The 19,835-nt window shown below is 35.7% G+C and overlaps 1 protein-coding gene and 1 long non-coding RNA gene across 4 annotated transcripts; one reads left to right on the top strand and one right to left on the bottom strand.

Annotated features, from left to right (window-relative positions):
- The first annotated feature begins 173 nt into the window (after positions 1-173).
- Positions 174-18,420, top strand: prkag3b (protein kinase, AMP-activated, gamma 3b non-catalytic subunit). 3 transcript variants are annotated; one of them, XM_073845734.1, is made up of 13 exons: positions 174-282; positions 1,522-1,564; positions 7,613-7,725; positions 7,842-7,923; positions 13,682-13,740; positions 14,130-14,175; positions 14,266-14,320; positions 14,408-14,534; positions 16,713-16,878; positions 16,981-17,018; positions 17,110-17,256; positions 17,399-17,572; positions 18,095-18,420. In XM_073845734.1, the coding sequence occupies exons 1-12, from the start codon at positions 265-267 to the stop codon at positions 17,513-17,515; spliced, it is 1,011 nt and encodes a 336-aa protein (XP_073701835.1). In that variant the 5' UTR covers positions 174-264; the 3' UTR covers positions 17,516-17,572; positions 18,095-18,420. The 3 variants fall into 3 exon arrangements, with proteins under 3 accessions (XP_073701835.1, XP_073701836.1, XP_073701837.1); XM_073845735.1 differs by having other exon boundaries at positions 186-282; positions 7,585-7,725; XM_073845736.1 differs by having other exon boundaries at positions 209-282; positions 7,582-7,725.
- On the bottom strand, positions 8,807-11,033 carry LOC141340317 (uncharacterized). The gene is made up of 3 exons (XR_012356556.1): positions 10,940-11,033; positions 9,541-9,585; positions 8,807-9,422 (listed from the first exon to the last, which is right to left on the bottom strand). It is a non-coding gene; the product is annotated as an uncharacterized lncRNA (long non-coding RNA).
- Positions 18,421-19,835: the final 1,415 nt, after the last annotated feature.

The following is a 19,835-nucleotide window of genomic DNA, read 5'->3' as shown; positions in this document are numbered from 1 at the left end:
TTTTGACTCAGGTCCTGATTATTCTGTGGCGTGTTCATACCATCCAGGTCTCTTGCAGGGGTGTTGTGTACACAGCCATTCACAGCCACAACATATGTGATTCTCCTCCCCCCGTCCCAGTCCAGCCCTCTGCGTGCTTGGGCCGGCTTTCTCTCCTGATTTAGATCGTGCTCTGCACACAGGGACGGGAGCACAGCTGAAATATGCGCCGGTCAGGCCAGCTCAAACACTGAATGCGTATGTCTCACAGTGGGACCCCTGAACATGGACCCTCTGACAGAGGTAAGACCCAGAGAACAACCTCTATCACTTCTCACATACACTTAAGATTAGAAGAATCATATTCCAGGAACAGTTGTGACAGTTTAGTGTCTATTTCATATGAAAATGTTATCATATCAACTTGATATGTTTGCTTAAGTTTAAATGTCAATAAGCAAAAGGCACCAGCAGGCTTGTTTCAGTGTTGATAATCCACAGTTAGCAGATTCAATACATAACATAAGAATAACTAGCTATTCTGGTTGCTTTGTACATTGTGTTTATGTTTGAGGTTATTTTTGGAGATCTGAACAGTGCATGGAGACAAAGGCCTCTGTGGAAATCAAGTTCAATGTGAGGTAGAGATATGTAGCCGAAAAACATCATTATTTCCAATAATAATTAACTACATGTGCATTTCCTGAAATACCAGAGATTGCAAAGAGCAAAAGACTATTGTTAAAGATTAGGCAAGTTTAGGTTTTAGGCTTTGGTTCAGTGTAAATAATATACAGAACTGGAGCAGCTGCACGAGTCTGCATGATAATTGACTGTGGTTAAATTATATCTATCTAGTGATACTGTTGAGATAAAATACCCATCCCTGAATGGTTCTGTGCCAGTTCTAGATAGAAAATGAATGACAGCGCTGCAATTAAGCAATATCACAGTAACAATCAATCTTGGAATCTCTTTGTAATAATTCAGACCAACAGCATTATTGCTGTTTGTAAAATCGACTTTATACAACAATTCAATAAATAAGAGTAACTTAGAGTTCAGACACAATATTTCAAGTTACTTTGTCCTTTTTTTCTCCACCAACAAACAAGGGTTTCAAGTAAAGCCACAGCAGTATGGCACACCTGAATGAATCAGTGTTTGAACTAATAGGTTAAATGAGTGATTCAGTGACTCACTTTTAAAGACTTTTCATGCCATCTACCTGCTGAAAGAGTCACTGCAAAATCAGGGTAACCATTTTTTGAACAAACAGACAAGCCGAGTGATGCAAACAGTGAAACTGCTGTACTGTCTTAATCGGTTAATCAAATTTAATGGCTGGAACTAACTGTCGTATAATCAGTAACTGTTCAAGTAGTTTTGAGGCAGTTACCAAAACAATAAATATTTTGAGGAAAAAATACTCAGCAACCTGTTGCTTAAATTTTCTCATGATATTTCTGAACAGGTAAGCTACTTAAGGTCTTCACTATTTCTTTTGACTGCTTTTTGAGACCATTTATTCTTTGTTTGTAGTTCCCCTTTATGGAGGATGAGGGCCTCACCATGAAGAGGACAGGTATCTATCAGTATCTTTTGTACACCCTGTGCATTTCTTAATGTAAACATGAGCAATTTCTTTATTATAGTTTGTGAAATTCTGTTTTCAAGTCCAGTGGCTTACTAAATTATGTAATTGCTTACTTATTTAGTTTGCTGGGTTTTAAGATTCTGTGGCTTAATATATGTAAATGAGGTCTCTTTCTGAAAGTAGAATAAAAGTTTTACAATATTTAAAAAATCCACATAGGTTTTTTTTTTTTTTTTTTTACATATTTTGGACTATGGGGGGGCACCATTATTTCGGTGACATGAAATGGTTGCATTCATTAAGCCACTGGCGCTACCTGTTGCTATTTTTAAAGCAACACTAAGTAACTTTTCCCTCAACGCTCCCTCTACAGGTTGGAAGCGGAATTGTCAACACTAAAGAGTTGTTTTTACCTTAAAGGGATGGTTCGGAGTAGAATTGACTTCATTGCTATGCACTCCGAAGCCCATCTAAATACCCCATCCGAAGTTTTTTTTAACTTAGTCAAACATTTATGGAGATATTAGAGTTTTTCGAATTGCTTGTTACAGGAGTGAATGGTACATGTGATGTATCTCGTAAATTGCACCACTAAACGTGCAAGTAATCTTACCAAACTTGTACAGTAGTGTAAATAGGTTATGTACTCACAAAACGCTGCATCAGAACATTTGTAAGTCCACCATGAGTGTTTTTAAAAACACGTTTTAGCCGATCCCTATTAGTCTCAAAAACTACAAATGGCGACACGTCGACGTCACTTCCCTGGTTTGAAAAAAGCACGTAAAAGTCCTCCTACAAGTTGACATGCAGACAGATGTAGTAGGAGGACTTTTACGTGCTTTTTTCAAACCAGGGAAGTGACGTCGACTTGTAGTTTCTGAGACTAGTAGTTCTCGGCTAAAACGTGTTTTTAAAACACTCATGGTGGACTTACAAATGTTCTGATGCAGCGTTTTGTGAGTACATAACCTATTTACACTACTGTACAAGTTTGGTAAGATTACTTGCACGTTTAGTGGTGCAATTTACGAGATACATCACATGTACCATTCACTCCTGTAACAAGCAATTCGAAAAACTCTAATATCTCCATAAATGTTTGACTAAGGTAAAAAAAACTTCGGATGGGGTATTTACATGGGCTTCGGAGTGCATAGCAATGAAGTCAATTCTACTCCGAACCATCCCTTTAAAATAATGTTTCCGAACTCGTGTCAGTGGTTCATCAACTCATAACAGGGTGAAACGGCACTTTTGTATTCGCTTTGCGACCCTCTATTGGCCATAACAGCACTATGTAAGTTTGGGTCGTCGGGTCGTGGTTTTGTAGTTCAAATGAGACTACAAATGCGACCTGCTTTACGGCAGGCTTCACAAAAGGTTTTCATACTTTTATAAAGTCATACAACATACTCTACCTTGTCACTGGACATCGTTATTTCCAAAGCCGATCCTGGATAGCCTCCAAACAAATAACGTGCATGTGACGCGACGGTAGGCTACATTATTTACGACAGCGGTAATGGACAATTCCGCTTCCAACCTGTAGAGGGAGCGTTGAGGGAAAAGTTACTTAGTGTTGCTTTAAAGCAAAACAACTCTGAAAATAAAATACTGATACGGTACCACATTGTGTGGCTTTGGGTTGTGGACCACAGCTACTGAAAGAGTCCACAAACGGCAGAGACAAGAATAGCTAGATGCCATCCTGGTAGGATGTAAACATGCCGACGCTCGTCATGACGCTGCAGCCACTAAAGGAGTTTCTCAGTATGGATTTTACTCAATATCCAGGGGTGTTTAGATTCCATGTGGAAAAAAATTGATGGTACAGCATTTTGTTTAGTGTAAATATGTGCACGCTTATATCCATCGGCACATATAAGCTCTTTCAGTAGCTGTTGTCATCGTATCAGTATTTTATTTTCCAAGTTGTGTTGCGGTAACAATAGCAACAGGTAGCGGAAATAGCTTACCGAGTGCAACCATTTCACATTATTGAAATAATGGCACCCACCATAGTCCAAAATATGTATAAATATGGTTTTCTACTACCATATTTTTGTAAGAGACATAATTTATGTAATATTAAGCTATACAAGTCTTAATACCCAAGGATCCCTTAAAAATGTTGTAGTGTATCTAATGCATTTTTTTTTTTTTTTTGACTATCACATATTTTAAAACAGTTTGTTCACAATTTTCAGTTTTAATTGTTAATCTGATTAAGGTGATAAATGAATCAATGTGTGTTCAGTGGCCATGAGTTAAATACATGACAGATGTTTTGTTGGTAAAAAGTCCACTTGTTCTTTGAAGGGATTTAAGAACCAATAACCAAGTTCAAAAAGTTGTCTTGCTATCAGTATACTTATCAACACTTAACATATTCAACATGATCTTACTATATCAAAACTTAAAACTGTATAATTTACACATGGTAACAAATATTGCCAAATGGAATGATGGCAAATTTGACCTCTTTCTCTTCTCTGACCAATGTAATCAATCTCTTAAAGGGGTCATAAGATGCAAAACTCACTTTTACATGTTGTTTGAACATTAATGTGTGTTGGCAGTTTGTGTACATAACCGCCCTACGATAATAAAAATCCACCCAGTGGTATTTTTTTAATCTTTAAAAGTAACATCCCCTTTTTAAGATCAGGTCATTCTCAGCTTCTTGTGGTGTGACGACACACAGACAGAGGCCGCTACCACGATAGTTGATTGACATGAGCGCTTTACCTTAGACCCGCCCTCACCGAGCTGAAACAGTCTGATTCCGATAGCCATTGTTTGACTCAGGTGCAGACAAGAATGTCTGTGATTGAGTGATTGAGGTGTTCTGTTGTTGGATGTAATAATGAACATAGCAGTAGTCATTTATTCCCGACATCTGAGCCACTGAAGATGCAGAGGATTAACGTTACTTTCGTTTTTGAAAGGAAAGCGCCGATCCCGATCTACATATGCGTTTATGTTTGTGCAAATCATTTGTGATGCAGCTTCACCCACAGCAGAAGTGAATATAAGGGTTTTTTATGCATCTTTGCAAATGGCCTTTCTTAATAATGTGTTGGTTAGCAAGTTTAATAGCTAAACGCGGCTAAATGTGGCTAAAGTAAACATTACGGCTCGTCATCCCACAGCAGAGGCGGGGCGAGCAGAGCTCATTTGCATTTAAAGGAACATGCAACAGAGTAGCTCACTCTAAAAAGGGCTGATTTTGACCAGGTAAAAAGAGTGTTTTTTACACTACTGTTGACAAATTTTAACCAAAGTATGTTATAGACTTCTTATTAAGACCCTAAAGAATCATACCAACTTGTGAATAATGGGCATCCGATGACCCTTCAATATGTTTTTCTCTGTTGGAAAAACATATAAGTGCTATTGTTAATTTGTTTTCTTTTGATACTGGAGCAAATGCACTAAAAAAAAAACTATTTGTTCAGTCAACTTAAAATAATTTGGTTTCTTACCTCGCTGCCTTACAATTTTAAGTTTAGTCAACTCAAATATCACTTGTACAACTTGACAAATGTCACTTAGTTCAACTTAAGATTTCAAGTTGACTAAACTTAGTTGAGTTAACTAAACTTAAAGGGGTCATCGGATGCCCATTTTCCACAAGTTGATATGATTCTTAAGGGTCTTAATGAAAAGTCTATAACATGCTTTGGTTAAAATTTCTCAATGGTATTTCTCAACTTATTCTGGTGGATGCTGCTTTAAATGCTAATGAGCTCCGCTCACCTCGCCCCTCTGTTCTCTCTGTGGAGTGACGAGCCTGTTTACTTTAGCCACCGCATTTAGCCACAAAACTTGCTAAGTAGCACTTTTTTTTGGAAAGACTATTGCAAAGATTCATAAAAAATACTCACTTCTAAGGTAAGATGGCCCTGTCAATCAATCTATCGTGGGAGTGGCGTCTGTCGGTGTGACGTCACACAGACAAGATGCTGAGAATGGCTTGATTTGAAAAAGGGGAAATTATTTTACAGATTAAATAAAAACCACTGGGTGGATTTTTATTATTATAGGGTGGTTGTGTATACACTGCCAACTCACATTTATGTTCAAACAACATGTAAAAGTGAACTTTGCATCCAATGACCCCTTTAAAATTGTAAGGCAGCAGGGTAACAAATTATTTTAAGTTGACTCATCAAATAGTTTTTTTACAGTGTGGAAATTAAAAAATTATATTTGTTGTAGTTCCTGTTTACTGCTAGAGTAGTCTACCCAACTATGATGATCTGCGCTTCTGAGAATCATGAAATGAGTCACTGCTACCACAGATCTACACTATATTACCACAGCTGCCTTTGTCCAAGGCTGTTGGTTGTTTTGTCCTAAGTATGAAGAATAAGGCCCTGTTAGCTGCCTTATATTTACATACATTTTATCCAAAACAATTTTTTTTTTTTTGTTAAATTTAGTTGCTCCATTATCATTTAGTAGAGAAAAAACTTACTGGGAGACTTTTAGTCCTGTTTCCCAATTGCAGGCATGTGATTGGCTAAGGACAAAAAAGCAGGAAAATATACTAAGACAACCCCCCCCCCCCCCTTTTTTTTTCCGCGAGACCAGGATATCTGCAGCATATTTTATCTTAAATTCTAGACATTGAAATACTTTTTTAAAGAGCTGAACAATTTTATTAATAAATAAATAAATTATTAAAATGACTGTAAAAAGCATGATTTACAATTGAGATGCAGATTTCACAAAACAAAAAAAAAAGATTTCTTAAATTACAAAATTCACATTCCAGCCTTCAAGAGTCAAAAGTATCAATTCTTATATTAATTTAAACAATTATTGTCAATCAAGTATTATATTAATTAACATTTTATTGCCTTAATTGTTTAAATTTGTATAACACATGATCTTGTCGATCCATCAGATAACATTTACAACTCTGCGTGTTTGGTGCTTAATTAAAACCATGGACTGATTTGTTTACATTGGTCTTTTTGACAACAGTAGACGTACGAGCTGATTAAAAATGTCAGATCATTCTCTTCCAGCAGGAGGCGCTATCAGAATGATACACAAAGCAGCGCCGCAGATGACTTTGAAACGCGCAGCGCTCATATTTATTCAATGGATAACCTTATAAAGTTCCATCGCAATTCTTGCCTTTCAGTCCCCACATTTAAGACCACCTGAAATAATTAAGTCTTTCTTAACCCCTAATAACACTACAGTCATCAATAAAAATGAAGAGCTTTATTTCAAGAACCGACTTTCAAAAACCCTTAGCCTACACAAAATACGTTTCTTTTTATTTTGCAGAAGAGAAATATTAGGGAAGTAAATTAATATCAGCATATGAAGTATATTCGTCTGTCATTGTCTCTTAGAGAATGTGCACATTAGATGCTGAAAGCGCAGTTTTTACTTTCACTTTAACATATGCAGTTTTCACGTTGCTTGTGTGATATCCATTGGCTCACCGTCGTGGTTTAAAATATAAATATGTATGAAAATACAGTATAAAAAGATATATTTACAATATTTTGCGACGTAACCCCAAAATAATGCATTTTCCATCAACGTTTTTCACTCACTGAAAGCTACATCTGTCTGCCGATCTCTGCTCTCCTCGCTGCACGGAAGATTGCACCCAAACGCTGACCCTAGTGTGCTTGATATAAATGTATTTATTAGAAATAGCGTTTGCCATTTTTTTTTTTATTATGTCAAAAGCTTTCACGGTCCGCATGGACGCATCTTGCGGTCCGGAATCATACTTCGCCATCTGCCATTTGCGAACGGTCGCAAATACATGACATAGGTCACATTTTCAGGTCGAAAAATCCGGAATTCCGGTTTAATCCGGAAAAATCACATCCCTGCAATTGTTATGCCATAAGAAGTATGATTAATTAGGTTTCTTGAAAAGATGAGTTGGACTGCAGTTGTGATGTTTGTCCAGTAGGTTACATACGATTATATAAATGTAGCACAGCTGCAGACTGACCGACCTGCAGCAGGGGTTTCCCTCTCTGTGTCCCTCTCAAGAGCCTCTCCAAGACCCTGATTTAGACGTGTATGCCAAGTTCTTCATGAGTCACTGCTGCTACGATGCCATTCCAACAAGCTCCAAGCTGGTCATCTTTGACACAACGCTGCAGGTGTGCTTATGTGATTACTACAGTGTTTTAGTAGACTGACTTAAATTAAAAATATCCTTATGTAAGATTTAAAAGTTTAATATATAAACACTAAAATATGTGAGTGATGTGTACAGGTGAAGAAAGCATTCTTTGCACTGGTTGCAAACGGGGTCAGAGCGGCACCTTTATGGGATAACAAGCTGCAGTGTTTTGTAGGTAAGCAAACGTTGGTGTTCTGCTGAGTCTGTCGAAGAGTGGTTGCTCAGCTGTGAGCCTGCATCAGATTACTGAAATCTTATAATGTCACTACAACATCTTCAACCATAAAGCCATATTAGGAAAAGCAAGCATGATTCACATATGCTAAAACACTTAGCACACACAAACTACTGTGTAATCAAGTGTACCATCCATTTGATTTTGAGTTTTGGACATTTGACATTAAGTTTCTGCTCCCAGAGGGATTTTCAATAGGGTCTGGCTGCAGACCTGCACCTCCACTGCCAGACCTGCACTCTCAGACCTGCACTCTCCGTTTTTTTTTTTTTTTTTGACCTGCACTCTCCGTCACCCAAACTTCCTCTGCAGGTGACGTCACTTGCAATCGACACCTGCACACTACGGTACCTGCGACGTCACTTGCAATCGACACAAAAAACCGCAAATAAGTTTCCAGTCGTTCGTTTGCGTTGCCAAAGACGCTGTATTGAAGCTGTTATATGGTTTAAAGTACCCGTAGCCAATAAAGACGCAGTAATGATGCTGTTAAATGGTTTAAAGTACTTTGTATAACCAGACAGAAACTTTCCCCCCAGTTATTTTTTGCTGCTTGTTTATCATAGGAGTATAATGTTGTACTTTATCATTCAAGTAGGCTACAACTATATTACATTACCAAACTATAACATTAACAAAAATTAAGCAGATGCAATTTTTTATTTTAGTTTTTTATTGTAAGCTAGTTACAAAGAGACAGACTATTTACTATTATTTGGAAAACTAGCAATAGTTTTATAAAATAGTAATATAAAAATAAGTAAAAGCTTAAAACACTTCCACAACAAATAAAAACAGAACAGAAAGAATGCAAAGAGGCAAATTATGTATTTTCTTTTATTTCTGCAAAGAAGCACATTATGCATTTCCTTCCTTTTCAGTTTGACAGAATACTTTCAGATTCATAACATCAACTACATGTTCAAGGAAGAAGTCAATGTCCTTCATCGCAGTAAAGATAAAGCTGAAAGGTTCCAGAGCAACAAGTCTGTCCTCTGAAAATTCAGCCTTCTGTAATTTGTCCATGGCCTCATCAACATCTTCATCCTCCATGCAGAGTACTTTGGGCAGCTGAACAGAACCAAGCAGCACACTTGGCTGTTCCAAACATATATACGTATACGTAGATACCCCATTGGACCGCTCCAAGCACATAGATGCGTCCGCCATATTGCAGCGGTCCACTAGACGTCATTCACCATACTGTAGGTTCGCAGACCAACGGCTGTGCAGGACTGTTATATTTAGAATATTCAGTGATTACTATGGTGATTTACCTAGATCTATGGGTGAATGACGTCAACTGGACCGCAGCAAAATGGCGGACGGCTTACGTATAAAGGCCCATAGAAACAGTCGCTAATGAGGCATCTACGTATATATATCTATGGTTCCAAACACCACTTGCTGGCTTTATTTAAATCTCCCATCAGTTGATTCTGTAAAATAACACAAAGAACAAGAGAGATACAAATGTAAGATACCAAAAACATTAATTCAGTATTGTGCAAAAAAAAAACAATTACTTGTGACCAGTCCTGTAACAAAATAATGTACCTCTTGTGATGATTCCATCAGTACATCTATACTTGCATCATCTGCCTAAGAGCAGGATAGAAGAAACCAGTTATACACACACATACATATATTTATAATATATAAAATGTCACTCAAATGAAGTAATCTGAATTGAGAAGAGTAGGAGCAGAAGAAAACACCAAATGTGGTGCTTTACAATGTTTCACACTACCTGTTTTGCTAATAAAAACACCACATTTAATTGTCTCATTCTACTTATATTATCATTAACACAACAATCACTTCCACTAAACTATACAGTAGTTTACGTGTAAGCTATATAATTAACTTACGAAAGCATATATACCATTCTGTTCAGTAGTTTAGCTTACTTTAAATGTATTTAAGTCAGTGACGGAGTGGTTGACTAGTTAGGCTATACAGCTTAGGGCTGCTCGATTTCAACAAAAATCATAATCACGATAATTTTGGTCAATATTGTAATCACGATTATTTAAACGATTATGACAGGGTCCAAAACTTTCTATAGTAATTAATTTAAACATAGCAATACAGCGAAAAAGAAAAGAAAAAAAAAAAAAAAACAGTGATTAAAAAAATATTTTTCTGAATACTTTTCTGCAAGTCTAAAGTAGTCTAACAATACTACATAAATTAAATGTAATTATTTGAATGTAAAATAAAACTGCATCTTCACTGTAACAGTTAAACATCCTTTGTGTCTGATTAAAACTACAAACGTCCTTCATTCAAAAGCAGTGAGTGATTTTTCTTTAAGTTTTATTCATATTAAACAGACAGCAGAAGGAATCCTATGTGTTGCGCTTAACCGCACGGACCCAATATACTGTTACACACGTTTTTTAATTTCAACTGTTTATGGTCATTTAAGACATAACTGACAAGCGTTTACATGAATAATCAACAAGCGCCTCATTTTCAAATATTTTTGCGTGTATTTGACCGTTTAGGCGCGCACCTGAGTTAAAATATAACTTTACAAGTCCATGTTCGGCTCCGTCTTTGAGCGCATTCAAAAAACACCGCAACTTTTCCGACGCGCTATTAAAAACATAACATCAAAGAAACATGAATAAATCAAGCATGTCCCGTTTTATGAAAGTCACGTAACATGATTTTGCTGATTTGCATGTGAAATTAGGCTTTTATGGAAGAGCGAAAGCGCACCACTGGAAAGGGGGCGGAGTGGGGCACAATAATCGTTTCATCTCGATTACTGCATTTTCATGATCGTTTGAAGCAAAAATCGAAATCGAATTTCGATTAATTGCACAACCCTAGCTAATGCAACTTTTTAAACACAACCAGTGAGCAGCGAACACGTTGGCAAACATAATTTTGTATATCAGAATACAATCTAATAAAACGTATAATAAACATACACATATGTACTTACAGCAATGATTCTTGAACGAATTCAGAAGTTATTCTCAATCCAACACGTCCCACTACACGCAGATTGCAAATAGCGCAGGTACCGTAGTGTGCAGGTGTCGATTGAAAGTGACGTCACCTGCTGAGGAAGTTTGGGTGACGGAGAGTGCAGGTCGGAGAGTGCAGGTCTGACAGTGGAGGTGCAGGTCTGCAGCCAGACCCTTCTCGGGATTTTCTTGAATTTAAAACAATTTTTAATAAAAACCACATAAACATCTCAACAGATGTTTTGCTGCTTTGAGTATATTGCAGCATTAACACAGAGCAATTCACATAAACTACTGTTAAAAGTGTGTTTTTGGAAAGAAATTGATACTTTTATTCAGCAAGGATGCTTTAAACTGGTAAAAGGTGGCACTAGAGACATTTTAATGTTGCTGCCATAGTGAAAAATAAATATATTACTGTGTATACTACAGCTACATGTACATATTTATGTACACTACCAGTCAAAAGTTTTTGAACGGTACGATTTTTAAATGTTTTTTAAAGAGACTAATGCTCACCAAACCTGCATTTATTTGATCCAAAATACAGCAAAAGCAGTAATATTGTGAAATATTTGTACTATTTAAAATAACTGCTTTCTGGTTGGCATTTTAAAATGTAATTTATTCCTGTGATCAAAGCTAAAGCTGGATTTTCAGCATCCAGTCTTCATAGTCACATGGTCCATTAGAAATCATTCTAATATGCTGATTTGCTGTTCAAGACGCATTTATTATTAAATTATAGAAATGAAAGCTTTTATTATTTAGCAAGGATGCTTTAAATTGATCAAAAGTGATGATAAAGAAATGTATAATGTTACAAAAGATAAATGCTGTTCATCTGAACTCTCTGTTCTTCAAAGAAACCTAAAAAAATTCTACTCAGCTGTTTTTAACATAAAAATAATAATAAATGTTTTTTGAGCAGAAAATCAGAATATTAGAATGATTTCTGAAGGATCATGTGACTGGAGTAATGATGCTAAAATTCAGCATTGAAATCAGGAATAAACTACATTTTAAAAGTATATTTAAATAGAAAACAGTTATTTTAAATAGTAAAAATTCTTTACACATTTTACTGTTTTTGCTGTTCTTCAGATCAAATTCAGGCTTGGTGGCAAAAGAGACTTCTTTAGAAAACAATAAAAATCTTACTTTTCAACATTTCTGTTTAAAATAAATGCTGTTTTTTTAACGTTCTATTGATCAAAGAATCCAGAAAAAAATTCTACTCAGCTGTATTTAACATAATAATAATAATAATAAAAAATGTTTTTTGAGCAGCAAATCAGAATATTACAATGATTTCTAAAGGATCATGTGACTGGAGTAATGATGCTAAAAATTCAGCTTTGAAATCACATGAATAAATTACATTTTAAAATATATTCAAATAGAAAACAGTTATTTTAAAAAGTAAAAAAAATCAACAAAGAAACTAAAAAAAAATCTACTCAGCAGTTTTAAACATAATAATAATAAATGTTTTTTGAGCAGCAAATCAGAATATTACAATCATGTTAAAAATTCAGATTTGAAATCACAGGAATAAATTACATTTTAAAATATATTCAAATAGAAAACAGTTTTTTTAAATAGTAAAAAAATGACATGTTTTACTGTTATTGCTGTACTTCGGATCAAATTAATTCAAGGTTGGTTGCAGAAGAGACTTCTTTAGAAAACATAACATCTTACTGTTCAACATTTCTGTTTAAAATAAATGCATTTTTTTAACATTCATCATCATATTCATCAAAGAATACAGAAAAAAAATCACATATTAGGCAGCAAAAGTTTTTTCAGCTCAAACATTTGGGGTCAGTGAATTTTTTTTTTTTTTTTTAGAAACGAATACTTTTATTTACCAAGGCTGATCAAATTGACTTGAATATGTTACAAAAGTTTTCTATTTTAAATAAATGCTGTTCTTTTTGAACTTCCTATTCATCAGAGAATCCTTCTCAAAAAATACATCATGGTTTCTATAAAATAATAAGGAGCACAATTGTTCAGCATGAATAAGAAATGTTTCTTGAGCAGCAAACCGGCATATTAGAATCATTTCTGAAGTGTCAAATATAGTGTGTACATATTTAAAACAGAGTACAGTTATTTCAAATTTTATTAATTTTTACTGTATCTTTGATCAGATAAATGCAGCCTCGGTGAGCATTATAGACGCCTTTCAAAAACATTTAAAGGTGTTACTGACCCCATTTTTTTGATCGGTAGTGTAGAAGCGAGAACACGTCATGTATACATACTGTACGTGTGTGCGCTGACACAGCTTTGATTTGTAGCGGTCTCAGTGTTCGTGTCTAGGACTGTTACAGACTGATCGTTTTCAGCACCCGTCCCCTCCATCAGTGCCAGCTTCTAAGTTTAGTGTGGCTCCTGGGCCATGGTATCTGGTGGGAAATGGCAGAGTAGAGCTCTAATCCTCTGAACCTTCTCTGGGAGTAATAATAGCCATGCTAATGGGAAAGCATATCCTCCTACTGAAAGGAAGCTCGGGCACAAGAGTGTGTTCCTGTTTCGGTGCATAGTGAGAGTTGATATGTTTATGCTAATGTTAGCCTATAATGCTCAGTAACTTTATTTACATGCAGTACTGTCCGGTCAGTTTTAGATCAGCTTGTAAGAATTAATTGAATTTAAATTAAAAGCTGAGAGCTCATGTTCTCCATGTGCTATTTCTGTCTTTGCAGGGATGCTCACCATTACAGACTTCATCAACATTCTCCATCGTTACTACAGATCTCCAATGGTAATCCTGAAAAAATGTATCTACAAAAATATTAGGCAGCACAACTGTTTTATAACAGTGTTAATAATAACAAATGTTTCTTAAACAACAGATCAGCATATTAGAATGATTTCTGAAGGATCATGTTACACTGAAGACTAGAGTAGTGATGCTGAAAATTCAGCTTTGCATCACAGGAATAAATTAAATGTTAAAATATATTAGAATAGAATACAGTTGTTTCAAATTGCAATAATATTTCACAATATTGCTGTTTTTTCTGTATTTTTGATTAAATATATGCAGCCTTGGTGAGCATAAGAGACTTTCAAAATCATTTTAAGGTGTTGTATGCAGAATTATATCAGACTATTATATCAAACAAAGATCATGTGTTATTTCTGTTTTAGGTTCAGATCTATGAGCTGGAGGAGCATAAGATTGAAACGTGGAGAGGTGATTGTGTATAGTTTTTTAGGATAAATATGTATGTCCACACACATCATAATGTTTTAAAGTAGTAGCTCTATGTGTTCCCTCTTTCAGAGGTCTTTCTACAGTATTCTCTCAACTCCCTGATCAGCATCACACCTGACTCCAGGTAAAACAGAACCTTTACAGCACTTTGTTTGCCTTTTCTTTTTCTTTTATCTTTCCAGTGACAGAGAGTTGTGTTTCCTGTTGGCAGCCTCTTCGAAGCCATTTATTCCTTACTGAAGAACAAGATTCACCGGCTACCCGTCATAGATCCAGAATCAGGGAACGTCCTCCACATACTCACCCATAAACGCATCCTAAAATTCTTACACATCTTTGTAAGAGCTTTTATGTTGTACTTTGATTTAACCTTTCATTAATGATGTAAAAATGATTGAGTGCACTTTTAAAGGTAGTTCAATTTCAGATTTAAAGATAATTTACACACCCCCTCATCCAAGACATTCTTTCTTTCTTCAGTCGTAAAGAAATTATGTTTTTTGGGGAAAACATTTCAGGAATGTTCTCCATATAGTGGACTTCTATGGTGCCCCCGAGTTTGAACTTCCAAAATGCAGTTTAAATGCAGCTTCAAAGGGCTCTAAATGATCCCAGCCGAGGAAGAAGGGTCTTATCTAGCGAAACAATTGGTTAATCTTTAAAAAAAAATTTACAACTCATATACTTTTTAACCTCAGATGCTTGTCTTGTCTAGCTCTGAGTGAACTCTGTGTAGTCCTGTTCAAGACAAACTTGAAAAATCTCATTTTCTCCTCCAAATTCAAACTCATCCTACATCACTGTTTTACCTTCTTTTGCAAAGGGCATTTGACCCTCCTTGTGCGTTCACTTTGTAAACATATGTAGGGTGATATTGAAGTTGGGGGAGAAAATGAGATAACTGTCTTGACCTGGAATGCAAGCAGAGCTAAACAAGACGAGCAATTGAGGTTCAAAAGTATATACATTGTAATTTTTTTTAGAAAAGAATCGATCGTTTGTCTAGATTAGACCGTTCTTCCTTGGCTGGGATCATTTAGAGCCCTTTGAAGCTGCATTTAAACTGCATTTTGGAAGTTCAAACTTGCGGGCACCGTTGAAGTCCACTATATGGAGAGAAATCCTGAAATTTCTTTACAACTGAAAAAAGAAAGACATAAACATCTTGGATGACAAGGGGGTGAGTAAATTATCTGTAAGTATTTGTTTTGGAAGTGAACTTCTCCTTCAAGCCCTGTTAGTGGCTTAAAACATTAGTTCACCCAAAAATAAAAATTCCGTCATTAGTTACTCACCCTCATGTTGTTCCAAACCGTAAGACCTTCATTCATCTTCAGAACACAAATTAAAATATTTTTGATGAAATCTGAGAGCTTTCTGACCCTGCATCGACAGCAACGCAATTGACAAGTTCAAGGCCCAGGATGGTAATAAGGACATCGTTAAAATAGTCCATGTGACATCAGTGGTTCAACCGTAATTTTACGAAGCTATGAGAATAATTTTGTGTGCAAAGAAAAGAAAACAAATAACTTTATTTAACAATTTCTTCTCTTTTATGTCAGTCTTCAAAGCGCATTCATGAGAGTACCACAAATCGTTGAGTAAAGTCATTATTTTTATTTTCTTTGAGCAGAAAAAGTATTTTAATTTAAGGTTGAACCACTGATGTCACATGGATTATTACATTATAGATATATAATATACATATTAGTACTTACTAAGTCCTTACTACCTTTCTGGGCCTTGAACATGGTACTTGTGTTAATGTCTATGCAGGGTCAGAAAGCTCTCGGATTTTCGTAATTGAGCCTTTTGCTTGTTATGAAATACTTAAAGGAGTAGTTCACTTTCAGAACATTTACAGAATAAAATTTATAGATAATGTACTCACCCCCTTGTCATCCAAGATGTTCATGTCTTTCTTTCGTCAGTCGTAAATAAATTGTTTTTTGAGGAAAACATTTTAGGATTTCTCTCCATGTAATGGACTTCTATGGTGCCCCTGAGTTTGAACTTCCAAAATGCAGCTTCAAAGGGCTCTAAATGATCCCAGCTGAGGAAGAAGGGTCTTATCTATTATTTTCTAAAAACATTTACAGCTTATATACTTTTTAATCTCAAACGCTCGTCTTGCCGAGCTAAACAAGACAAGCATTTGAGGTTAAAAAGTACATAAATTGTAATTTTTTTTAGAAAATAACCCATCGTTTTGCTAGATAAGGCCCTTCTTTCCGCGGCTGTGATCGTTTAGAGCTCTTTGAAGCTGCATTTTGAAAGTTCAAACTCAGGGGCACCATAGAAGTCCATTACATGGAAAAAAAATCCTTAAATGTTTTCCTCAAAAAACATAATTTCCTTACGACTGAAGAAAGAAAGACATGAACATCTTGGATGACAAGGAGGTGAGTACATTATCTGTACATTTTTGTTCTGAAAGTAACAAACTACTCCTTTATACCGACTGTCACCATAGCTCTGTACTGAATGATGAATGTTTGCTTTATGAATCTCAGGGCTCTATGATCCCGAAGCCACGATTCTTACAGAAGCGGATTGAGGAAGTGAAAATTGGAACATTCAAGAGCATTGCAACTATCAAGGAGACAGAAACAGTTTATGACGCTTTATCAATATTTGTAGAGCGACGGGTCTCAGCCCTGCCTGTCGTCAACGAGCAAGGTACTCAGTACTCAGTCTGTTTGCTTTGTTTTTCTGCTTAATACATGTCTTTAATTTCTGAAGGCCTTATATGTGGTTTTTGACATTTTCTATTCTCTTTAGGGAAAGTGGTGGCACTTTACTCAAGATTTGATGTCATTGTATGTAGACCTACATCAACATCTTTTTATGTTACAGCAAAAAACTTAATATGTACTAAACAAAGATCTTTATTTACATGTCTTCCAACAGAATTTGGCTGCACAGAAAAGCTACAACAACCTAAATATGACCATGCAAGAGGCCATTCAGGGTCGCTGGTGCTGCATTGAGGGGGTGCTGAAGTGTTACCCTCACGAAACCCTTGAAACCATCATCGATCGAATCGCTGAGGCAGAGGTATGTGCCTTGTTACACATAACATCACGAATGCTCACATCTTGTTTCTTCATTATCCATATTTTTCATAGTGTTCAAGAACCGATGGCTTGTTTTAGTTTGAAATACACCGTCCACTCTGACCATATGCTGTTTCTGTCAGGTTCACCGTCTAGTGCTGGTGGACACAGACGATGTGGTCAGGGGAATTGTCTCGCTCTCTGATTTGCTTCAGGCACTGGTCTTGACTCCTGCAGGCGTTGAAGCACTTTTCTCTTAACACCAGAGGAGGGCTCTCTCTCCACCATCATCCTTATTTCATATCCTTTCATACCAGGTAGGCAGACTTCCCTTAGTGCTTGTTGCTGACTGCTGAGCAGAGGTGCTTTTTTTCTCTTTCTTCATTTCTCAGATGAACCATCCCTTCATTTCTACAAACATCTCAGGAAAAAAAGGTACAAAAGCTGGTTGGTACTCTTTCAAAAGGCACGTGTTTGTACCTTTTTACTCTTAAAGTGTGCATATTAATGGCTAAAGACATTTTAGTACCTATATTGCTACCTTTTGAAAGGGTACCGCCCCAGTGACAGCTTCTGTACCTTTTTGTTCTATGAGAGTTTATCTGTTGTTTCAAACGGGAAGTACATTATAATGTTTGCTCTGAAGTACATGGGCTGTTGAAGTCTTTGGAGATATCTTCCATACACATATTTGTTTCAGAAGAGAAAGAAGAATGATTTCTATTATTGTGACCAAAAATATACATGGCAGATCAAGTGTTACTGCGAGCACAGGAACAGTTGTTAATGAATATTAAAGGAATGATGCTTTTTTTTTTTTGCATAATTGTGTTTTCCAGAATTTTCTCCTAAAGCAAACCTTGAGCCTTGAAGATGAACGCTTGAAGACAGAAAGTGTAAATATTTTGAATGTTGCTGGCACCTTGGGATTTTATGTGTCACTTTAAACATGTCTAATCTTATTTTGCAATTTTACTTGTATATTTGTATAATTTATATAAGAATTATCACATTATACTTTGAATTTTTAACTACAGATATTGTTACATAATGTGTAATGATGCTAACCCCCCTTGCAAATAATCTTTTTTAATTAACATTTTTGTTATAAACTCTTTGACTCCTGATCTTCACACTGTAAATAAACAGATTATCATGACATGTATTTAGTCATGTAATTCACTGAAGTTTTCCTACAGATTTTTCATGCTCATAGTTGATTTACAATGTTATGTTGCACAAATGTTCTTTTTTTCTACCACATACAAACATGTTTAATGCAATAACTGTACTGTGTTATTATTTGGTAAAGAAAGAGTTGTCTGGGTGAAAGATTTGCTCAAATGGCTCTGACTGCACTGAATCTGCACTCTCTCAGAATTGGTATATTGGTACCTTAAATAAGATATTTCACATAAAAGATATAGTCCACAAGAGAAAATAATAGTTGAATTATTAAATTGACCCTATTCAAAAGTTTACATACACTTGATTATTAATACTGTGTTGTTACCTGAATGATCCACAGCTGTTTTTTAGTTGATAGTTGTTCTTGCGTCCCCTGTTTTTACTGAACTGTTAAACTGCCGGCTGTTCTTGAGAGAAATCTTTCAGGTCCCACAAATTCCTTGTTTTTTCAGCATTTCTGTGTATTTGAACCCTTTCCAACAATGACTATGATTATGAGGTCTGTGATTTTCACACTGAGGACAACTGAGGGACTCATATGCAACTATTACAGAAGGTTCAAACACTCACTGATGCTTTAGAAGGATGCATTAAATACAATGCATTAAACTTTTATAATTTGAAGATCAGGGTAAATTTCCCTTTTTTTGTCTTCTGGAAAACATGTAAGTATCTTCTGTAACTTCTGAAGGGCTCTTAATGCATCGTTTCTCCTTCTGGAGCATCAGTGAGTGTTTGAACCTTCTGTAATAGTTGCATATTGTCCCTCAGTTGTCGTCAGTGTGAAAAGATGGATCTCAAAATCATAGTCATTGTTGGAAAGGGTTCAAATACATAAAATGCTGAAAATCCAGAGAATGTGTGGGACCTCAAGGATTTTTCTGAAGAACAGCAGGCAGTTTAACTGTTCAGGACAAACAAGGTACTCATAAACAACTATCAACTGAAAAAGAGCTGTGGATCATTCAGGTCACAGCACAGTATTAAGAATCAAGTGTACTGTATGTAATTGAATAGGGTCAATTGAATAATTCAACTATTATTTTCTCTTGTGGATTATATCTTTTATGTGAAATATCGTATGTAGTCAGTACTAAATAAAAAATAACATGCATTTTGTATATTTCCTGTTATTTTGGTAAATAATTAACATTTTGCAGATTCTGCAAGGTAAACTTTTTAATTCAGCTGTACATATTAATACTGAAAAAGCACCGCCCCAGTGACAGCTTTTGTACCTTTTTGTCTGAGAAAATGGCTTTACAGAATACAACTACTATATAATTATGAGGTGTAAACTAAAACAGTGGCTCTGTATTTCAAATATAATTTGTAATTAAATCAAATAAATAATTCAGCCTGGTGATGGCAAATACAGAGTTCAATGTTTGA

The sequence above is a fragment of the Garra rufa genome, chromosome 8 (genome assembly GCF_049309525.1).
Source record: "Garra rufa chromosome 8, GarRuf1.0, whole genome shotgun sequence".
NCBI lineage: Eukaryota > Metazoa > Chordata > Actinopteri > Cypriniformes > Cyprinidae > Garra > Garra rufa.
This window is presented reverse-complemented; position numbering and strand designations above follow the sequence as displayed.

Coding starts and splice junctions, on each gene's coding strand:
- prkag3b (XM_073845734.1), top strand. Junction 13,741..14,129: donor GTTACTACAGATCTCCAATG/GTAATCCTGAAA, acceptor TTTCTGTTTTAG/GTTCAGATCTATGAGCTGGA. Junction 14,535..16,712: donor TAAAATTCTTACACATCTTT/GTAAGAGCTTTT, acceptor TATGAATCTCAG/GGCTCTATGATCCCGAAGCC.